Source organism: Lathamus discolor, chromosome W, assembly GCF_037157495.1.
Source record: "Lathamus discolor isolate bLatDis1 chromosome W, bLatDis1.hap1, whole genome shotgun sequence".
Taxonomy (NCBI): domain Eukaryota; kingdom Metazoa; phylum Chordata; class Aves; order Psittaciformes; family Psittacidae; genus Lathamus; species Lathamus discolor.
Window position 1 is genome coordinate 4281614 of NC_088908.1, and position 8934 is coordinate 4290547.

The following is an 8934-nucleotide window of genomic DNA, read 5'->3' on the forward strand; positions in this document are numbered from 1 at the left end:
ATAGTGGAGTGAACTGCTACCAAATTGTCACAAAGCCTCAGCTTTCTTCTTAACTGCACTAGAAGAGTTCTGAAGAAATCACAGAGCCAAGGACTATTACTGTCAGACCCTGTTTCCTTTGCCAGATTAGTATGCCTTAAGTAAGCTTGCAGGTTTGGGTTGTTTTAAGCCTTTGGCCTCCCCTGCTAGAGGGAGATTTAACAGAGGTCAATTGAAATCATTACTGCCCTGTGACAAGGTTGGGATGTGTATCTGCTCCAGCCCACCATGCTAATACCAGTATGAACTGTAAATTAAAACAAAGCAACATCTTTTGCAGCAGAATAATCAGCTGCACTGAGGGGACTGGGCACAACAGCTTCTTAGAGATAATGTTGGAGAATAATAGAGCATCTGAGTGGGGTGCATGTTACTAGCAAGGATCTTACTCTCAGTCTTTTATCATGTTTTGCTGCTGTTCTTCATCTGGGTGCATGTTTGTTTGCTTCAACTAGGAAGGATAAGCATCAGTTTAAGCCTGTAGGAGTGAGTTTTATTTGGTGTGACACTACTTTGCTAGTGTTCATCCAGAATGTCACCCAGTGTGCTTCACCTTGTAGCGTATTTCTCCCATTATGCTCAGGCAGATGATCACCAGGTTCTAGGCTTCCACCAGTCCTTTTTGTTGAAAAGTTCTCAAGGTGCCTGGGTGTGCACCAGTGAAGTCTTCAGGCTAGCCCTCCACAATGTCTTACCCTCTGCCTTACTGCTCTTCCGTGCTGTCCTGGTTGAGTAAGGAGTGCTCTCTTCTCGCTCTTCTGTCCCTTGAGCTTGGCTGAGAAGCATGGCTGTGGCTTGTGCCTTCTCAGAGCAACCTGGCAGACCTGTGGCTATCCCACAGAATGTGAATTTTGAAGTGATGCAGAATTAATTGTGAATAACTAATTGTTATGTGGTGTTTCCTAGCCTTAAAAGGGAAAGGCAGTTTGCAGTTCAAATCACTGGATGATTTTGTAATGCACAATGAACACTTAAAGCACTGCTTAAAGCCTGTTAAATGAGACTTAACATCTGAAAGAATCTATCTTAAGTAATGCAAATGGTGGACGTACCAACTAGGGGAGCAGCGCTGCTAGATTTAGTACTCGCCAACAAGGAGGGTTTGGTCGAAGTGGTGACGGTCAATGGCAGCCTTGGCTGCAGTGACCATGAGATGGTGGAGTTTAGGATCCTGTGTGGGAGGAATAGAATACCTAGCAAAGCCACAGTTCTGGATTTCCGAAGGGCCAACTTTGGCCTCTTCAGTCAACTGCTAAGGGAAGTCTCATGGGAAAGTGTACTAGGCGGTAAAGGGGCTCAAGATAGTTGGTTAGCATTCAAGGACCGCTTCTTCCAAGCTCAGGATCGGAGCGTTCCAATGAGTAGGAAGTCAAGTAAGGGATCTAGGAGACCGGCGTGGTTAAACAAGGAGCTGCTGGGCAAACTCAAGTGGAAAAGGAGAATCTATGGATTATGGAAGGAGGGGCTGGCCGCTTGGGAGGAATATAGGACAGTTGTTAGAGGATGTAGGGAGGCAATTAGGACAGCTAAGGCCTCCTTGGAACTCAATCTTGCTAGTCGGGTTAAAGACAATAGAAAGGGCTTCTTCGAATACATAGCAAATAAAACTAAAACAAGAGGCAATATAGGCCCACTGCTGAACGAAGTGGGTACCCTGGAGACAGAGGATATAAAGAAGGCAGAGGTGCTGAATGCCTTCTTTGCCTCTGTCTTTACTCCTGCAGACTCTCCCCGAGGGCCCCGGATTTCTATAGCCCCAGAAGGAGTCAGGACAAAGGAGGAGTTTGCTTTGGTAGATGAGGATTGGGTTAGGGATCAGCTATGCAAACTGGACATCTGTAAATCGATGGGTCCGGATGGAATGCACCCACGGGTGCTGAGGGAGCTGGCGGAGGTCATTGCTAGGCCACTTTCCATCATCTTTGGTAAGTCGTGGGAAACGGGCGAGGTGCCTGAGGATTGGCGGATGGCAAAGGTCACACCAATCTATAAGAAGGGCAAGAAGGAGGACCCGGGTAATTATAGACCGGTCAGCCTTACCTCCATCCCTGGAAAGATGATGGAACAACTTATTCTTGACTCCATCACTAGGCATATCAAGGATGAGGGGGTCATTAAGAACAGCCAACATGGTTTTATGAGGGGGAAGTCATGTATGACCAACCTTATAGCCTTCTATGAGGAAGTGACTAGGTGGAGGGATGATGGTAGAGCGGTAGATGTAGTTTTTCTTGATTTCAGTAAGGCATTTGATACTGTCTCCCACAGCATCCTCATAGATAAGCTAAGGAAGTGTGGGCTTGACGATCAAGTAGTGAGGTGGATCGAGAACTGGTTGAAAGGAAGAAGGCAGAGAGTTGTGGTCAATGGCGCAGAATCTAGCTGGAGGTCTGTGACTAGTGGAGTTCCCCAGGGGTCGGTGCTGGGACCGGTGCTGTTTAATATTTTCATCAGTGACCTGGATGAGGGAATTGAGTGCACCCTCAGCAAGTTTGCTGATGACACAAAACTGGGAGGAGTGGCTGACACACCAGAGGACTGTGCTGCCATTCAGCGAGACCTGGACAGGCTGGAGAGTTGGGCGGGGAGAAACTTGATGAAATTTAACAAGGGCAAGTGTAGAGTCTTGCATCTGGGGAAGAACAACCCCATGTACCAGTACAGGTTGGGGGTTGACCTGCTGGAAAGTAGTGAACGGGAAAGGGACCTGGGGGTCCTGGTGGATAGGAGGATGACCATGAGCCAGCAATGTGCTCTTGTGGCCAAGAAGGCAAATGGCATCTTAGGGTGCATTAGAAAGGGAGTGGTTAGTAGGTCAAGAGAGGTTCTCCTCCCCCTCTACTCAGCCTTGGTGAGGCTGCATCTGGAATATTGCGTCCAGTTCTGGGCCCCTCTGTTCAAGAAGGACAGGGAATTGCTTGAAGGAGTCCAGCGCAGAGCCACAAAGATGATTAAGGGAGTGGAACATCTCCCTTATGAGGAGAGGCTGAGGGAGCTGGGTCTCTTTAGCTTGCAAAAGAGGAGACTGAGGGGTGACCTCATCAATGTTTACAAATATGTGAAGGGTAGGTGTCAGGATGATGGAGCTAGGCTTTTTTCAGTGATATCCAGTGATAGGACAAGGGGCAATGGGTGTAAACTGGAACATAGGAAGTTCCACGTTAACATCAGGAAGAACTTCTTTACTGTAAGAGTGACAGAGCACTGGAACAGGTTGCCCAGGGGGGTTGTGGAGTCTCCTACACTGGAGATATTCAAGGCCCGCCTGGACAAGTTCCTGTGTGATGTACTGTAGGTTACCCTGCTCTTGCAGGGGGGTTGGACTAGATGATCTTTTTAGGTCCCTTCCAACCCTTGGGATTCTGTGATTCTGTGATTCCTTTGAGGTAAGTATAGTTGCAGCCCTGCAGTTTAATCAGCACATGCTGTGGGGTGCTAATGGAAGGGTAAAACTCTCTGACCAGAAAAGAGGAGCTGTGCAGCTAAACTTCGATTGCGAAGTAGTGTTGCATCTAATACTCTGACATGACCCACAGCTCTCTGAGCTGTGGACTTTCTACAGTTTGAGTCTCCAGGTCAGAAAAATGTAGAAAAACTGGAAGAAGTAAAAAATCTGCCAAGATTGTCAGTGTTCTATACGCAGCTTGTAGAGCTGGGAGAGGAGGGGCTAAGGGCAATCCGCCCTCCAGGTGGAAAGTAATTGAGCACTTAACCTGAAAGCAAACTGTTCTTGGTGGTGCCAGTGTAACAAAGGACAGTGGTTGCAAACCAGAACTTGTGAAGTTCAGATTGGGTACCAGGGAAGATTCTCACTAGAAGGCTAAAACCCTGGTGCCTGGTCACCTTGTGAAGTGTCTGTGCTTGGCGGCTTGGAAGACTGCTAGACAAAGCTGTGCCTGATCTAGTGGAAGGTGTCCCTACCTGTGGTGGGGATGCTGGAATAGATGATCTTTAAAGGTCCCTTCCAACCCAAACCATGCTGTGGTTCTGAATGCGCTGCTGCTGGTAGTCCATGCTCATGACGAGCATGAGGCTGGCCTGAAAACCAGATCTTTACAATCTGATTCTGCTTTTGTTTTAATTGAAGGATGTCATGAAAGAATTTGAACTGCATAAAGGAAAGCTTTGTGGGAAAAATAAAGCCCCTGTGTTTCAAGCCTCACATCTGGAATGCAAATTTTGAGTTGGACATAGCTGATTTTGGAGGGGGAAACTAAGGGTAAAGAATTTCAGTGATGTTATCTGAGCTGTGGTAAAGATCCCAAATAAAATGGGATAGGATTAGTTTATGCCTTCTAGAGCATCTCAAGTCACTCAGCTGTGGGTCTTTGCTATGTCTTAATAGGACATACTCAGAATTTTGGAAACAGACTATAAATTGTTTACTTTGCCTTAAATATAGTCCAGGATTTTCCTTGTCTTTAAAGTACACTGCTTCTCTATGCTGTGAAGACATAACATGAAAGAAATAAAGGAAGCAATGTGTTGTCCTCATGGGAATTTGCCATCTGTGCAACAACAAGTATTTGAGGAAGAATTCCCTTTTCTTTTAATCTTTTTTTTTTATATGTCCAGTCCTGAGTTGTGTGAAAGAGGAGGAAATTCTCCTTGAGCCAAAGCACTGAGAAGCTGCAGTGCAGCTGGGCTTAGCAGAAATGGAGGAAACCTACACTAAAGCTACTAAAGGTGGTAATATCTTTTTTCCAGAGGTATAGTTTTAAATTGTACTCATGTCAGTAATGATATACTCAAAGTTGGTGTGAAAACTACTTACACAACTTGTAATAGATGCCTCAGTGACCTAAGAAGACCATAGGGCGAGTATAATAATTGCTTATTAATACTTGCGATTAGAAGTGATTCAAGCTGAAATGATTCTGCCTGGCTGGTTTAAACTAAGCCATTAGAAAGGAGCTGACATGAATGTGAATTCATTCCAACTTAAGCATGGCTACAAAGAAGACAGAGACTCTCTTTTTATGAGGAGTCTCATATAAAAGTAGGACCTTGTTCTTTCTTTAGCTTGAGAGCTAAAACTGGGGACACCTCACCCTAGACCATATTGCCCAAGGCTCTGTCCAAGCTGGCCTGATGCTACTCAGTTTTCGTAAAGATTCCTTCATGGCCAGGAACCTATCAAGCAGCAGTGAGACCATACCGGAAAGCTAGAATAGGCATAAATGCACAGGTTTTGGTGCACAGGCCACCTCTTCAGCATGGGTATGCAAGCATCTGTTCTGGGCTGCTTTAATGGTGATACTACTTCCCCTGAAATAATTGGCACAACTGCTGCCATGTGCAAATGAACAAGATGGACGGTGGGTTTAATTGCTTGTGTTCATACTGTGCTGATTGTTAGGAAGCCTCTGCCTAATGCAAAAGGAGGTGTATATCAACATGACAAAAAGTTGCCCAGTTCATCAGCCTGTTGAAGAGTGGCTTTATTGACGCTTGTCTTGCTTGAGGAGTTTTCTTTCATTCGTCTACTGCACACTTGACCTGCTCATACTTCTGGCTTTGTTGCCTTCTTAAATTCTGGCTGTAGTTTCCTCATTCACGTTTTCCTTTATGGTTTTATAGAAATTTATCTTGCCTATTCCCCTCACCCTGATCACAATTTTGCAAGCCAGAGAGTCAGACTCAATTGACTTTCCTTGGTAGAAAGCTGTCCTGTAGCTGGATCATCTTTCTTGTCCTTCTCTGGCCTTTCCTTATTGTATGATTGTTTATTTATTTATTTTTTAGTGATAAGAAATGCATGCAGGGTTTGGTATGTGGGTGCTCTCTATGCACTTGTGCAGTTGCTTACTTACGGGTTTTGGTTCTCTGTTCCATTCTAATAATTGCTAACCCTGTGCTTGCCCTGATAGCTTTTGAGTTCCCAGCTGGTTTAAAAAAACCCCCACAAAACCTGTTCATTCTGATTTCAGAATAATTTTCCTGAGAGACCATAGCTAATATGTTTTTCCTCTGAGGATTAGCATACATTTACTGAAACCGCACTTCATCTACACCACTTTACTTCGTAGGCAGTTATCACTGTGAAATCCTGGCAGTGGTTTTAGAGCTGAATGCTGCTTTTACATGCACTTGATCCTTCTAGTGCTCTGGCAGACCTGCTGGTTTGCAGTATAACTGATGGCCTTAACAAGTTGCTCCTCAAAGCTGACTTGTTTCACAGTCAATTTATCACTTATGTATTACTTTTAAAAGTAAAGATATTTCTTTTCATGTGCTGTTCTTGGTGGAGAGCAGCAGAGCACTGTGAATAACTATTCAGCTCTCTGACAGGCTGTTTCATGTGCTGCTCTAGCTGCTGCTTTTCAATGTCTTGTTTTTCAATGCATTTCCCCCTTTTTCTGAAGCTGAATGGACGTGTGCTGAAAGAATAGAGCTTAAAATCCTCCCAAAATCCTGAATTGAATTGTGAATGTGAATGACCACACTGTGGTCACTATCAGAAGATTGTTTTGTAGCTTGGTCCCATGCACTGTTCAGATCAAATCCTGTTGTGTGACTTCCAACTCATTTGGGAATCATTTCTGTTGTTTTGAGGCTCTAGTTTCCGCATGGTGTCTCTGAGGAGACTGGTAAACATTAGGTAGAAGAACTAGTCTCCCTCTAATACTACATTAACAGAATCATAGAATAGTTAGGGTTGGAAAGGACCTTAAGATCATCTAGTTCCAACCCCCTGCCATGGGCAGGGACACCTTCCACTAGACCATGTCACCCAAGACTCCATCCAACCTGGCCTTGAACACTGCCAGGGATGGAGCATTCACAACTTCCTTGGGCAACCCATTCCAGTGCCTCACCACTCTCACAGTAAAGAACTTCTTCCTTATATCCAACCTGAACTTCCCCTGTTTTAAGTTTGAACCCATTACGTTCTACCTTTGTAGTAAATAACAAATATAGCACAGGTCCTATGCTAGTGCATGCAGGTGGATTGTCAAAGGCAGGAATTTTGAGTCTCTGCTGCAAAGATTCCCTGGGTTTGGAACACCTCATTGCAGCTATAGCAGATACTTTGCTCCCTTTGAGCTGTTCTTGACAGCAGAGGGGGGAAGTACAGTGTTGCTGGCCAGCTGAACCTGCTCTGGGAATGCTTTCAAAGGCATCAATCAGTGCCTAGATCATTGAGGCAATATTGATACTGACTTCCACAGAAAAACTCCCTTCTGTCACCAAAGCACAGTAGCTAAAATCTGATTTTGAAGCACCCTGGTTTATGCCTGGTTCCCAGGCAAGGCCCAAAGCAAATGTGCAATTCAGCACCGAGGCAGGCATGCTCTTATCAGTGTGGTGAAGCTGATGGAATGACATGGCCCCGAGCCTTCCAGAAAACCCAAACTTCAGGTCATCGCACTATTTCTGCATCCTTAGGCCCTCTGTGTTTGTCTGCAAAGTGCTCTGGAGCATAACCTCTGGTTGTATTATTTTCTCTCTCAGTACTCTGCATCTTACAGCATGTGACATTACTGTGAATGTTAGCTTTTCAGTTGTCTTATGAGTTTTGGAATACATTTGTCAATAAAAGAGCTTTTTGAACTTTTTTTCTCTCTGTCTCTGCAGGCTGATGAAGATCCTATCATGGGATTCCACCAGATATTTCTATTAAAGAACATCAACGACGCCTGGGTTTGCACCAATGACGTGTTCAGGCTAGCACTGCACAACTTTGGCTGAGCTGGCAACCCTGAGGCACCCCAGCTTTTTTTTTTTTTTTTTTTTTTTTTTTTATTTTATTTTTAGGTTGGTTTTTTTCACTCCTCTCCTCTTACTGGTATTATTCACACTCACGGAACATTCTAAATATCATACACAAACCTGCAGTGCTGCAGAGTATGAGCAAAGCAAGAGCTGTGACCTGCCCTTCTGCTGAGTTTACATTGTCATAGATGACTTTTTTGTGCATGATGTTTGGAAGTTAGACTTAGCTGCATTTGACAAGAGAAATTTGTGTTGTACCAGCATGCCTTGGAAAGAAGTAATAATGCAAAAGGTGGTTGTTTATGTACTGACACGATGCTCAAAGAAATGAAAGAACAGCAGCCTGTACAGCCCAGATATTGATTTGTTCAGATGTTTCACTGCTATACAATAAAACCTTGAAATTTTCTTAACAGTTTAATTTGTTTTAATGACTTGGATATGGAGTAGGTGATAGCACTTACTGTGGATGTCCTGTGTCTGCCTGGTATAGAAATGCTTACAAACTTACAATGCAGACTGAAGAGCGCTTGACAGTTGTACCAGGGGAGGCAGTTCTGATATGCCCTTGTCCATACAACTTCTTTCACCCTCCTTCCCAGCAACTTTTATAGCAAGACTTCTAGCTTGGTTTGACCAGGACAAATGCCTCAACACCCAAGGATGACAACAGTCACAGCAGCCTGTAGTTAATCTTCACGGACAGTCATTGTGGGGTATCAAAGACGGACTCCAGTTCTGGTGAAATCTGAAGAGCTTTATTGCTGGTATCCCTTTTATAGTCCACTAAGTGCTAAGCAGTAACTTTCCACTCTCTTACTTCATTGTCATCCTGATTCAGCAAAACTACTAAGGGTTACAAATATTTACATTGTTTGGTCTGTCTTTGAGTTGCTTGTCCTGCTTTATCTTGCAAACTGCCTGCTTTGTTTTGCTAACCGATCTTGACACTTCATTGTTCTCTTTACCATTCCCAAGGCTTAATCCTAACCAGGGCAATAGCACCTGGTGTTTTCTTCCCAGTGACCAGGGTGATAACACCTGGATCCATTTTGTTAACTATTTCTGTCCTGTCACCCATAGGTCATTACATTCACACTCGAAGTAGAACAGGCCAGCTGTATTTTCTTCACAGTCAGGAGATCACTACTGCCCTCCTAGAGTTTGTATCCAGCTCAG

General features: G+C 44.4%; 1 protein-coding gene across 2 annotated transcripts in view; it reads left to right on the plus strand.

Annotated features, from left to right (window-relative positions):
- Positions 1-8168, plus strand: part of LOC136004197 (nuclear transport factor 2-like) — a 51828-nt gene extending 43660 nt beyond the window's left edge. For both annotated transcript variants that reach the window (XM_065660477.1, XM_065660476.1), the window contains exon 5: positions 7618-8168. In XM_065660477.1, coding sequence (XP_065516549.1) covers positions 7618-7731 — 114 coding nt within the window. In that variant the 3' untranslated portion in view covers positions 7732-8168. The remainder of the gene's footprint in view (positions 1-7617) is intronic.
- Positions 8169-8934: the final 766 nt, after the last annotated feature.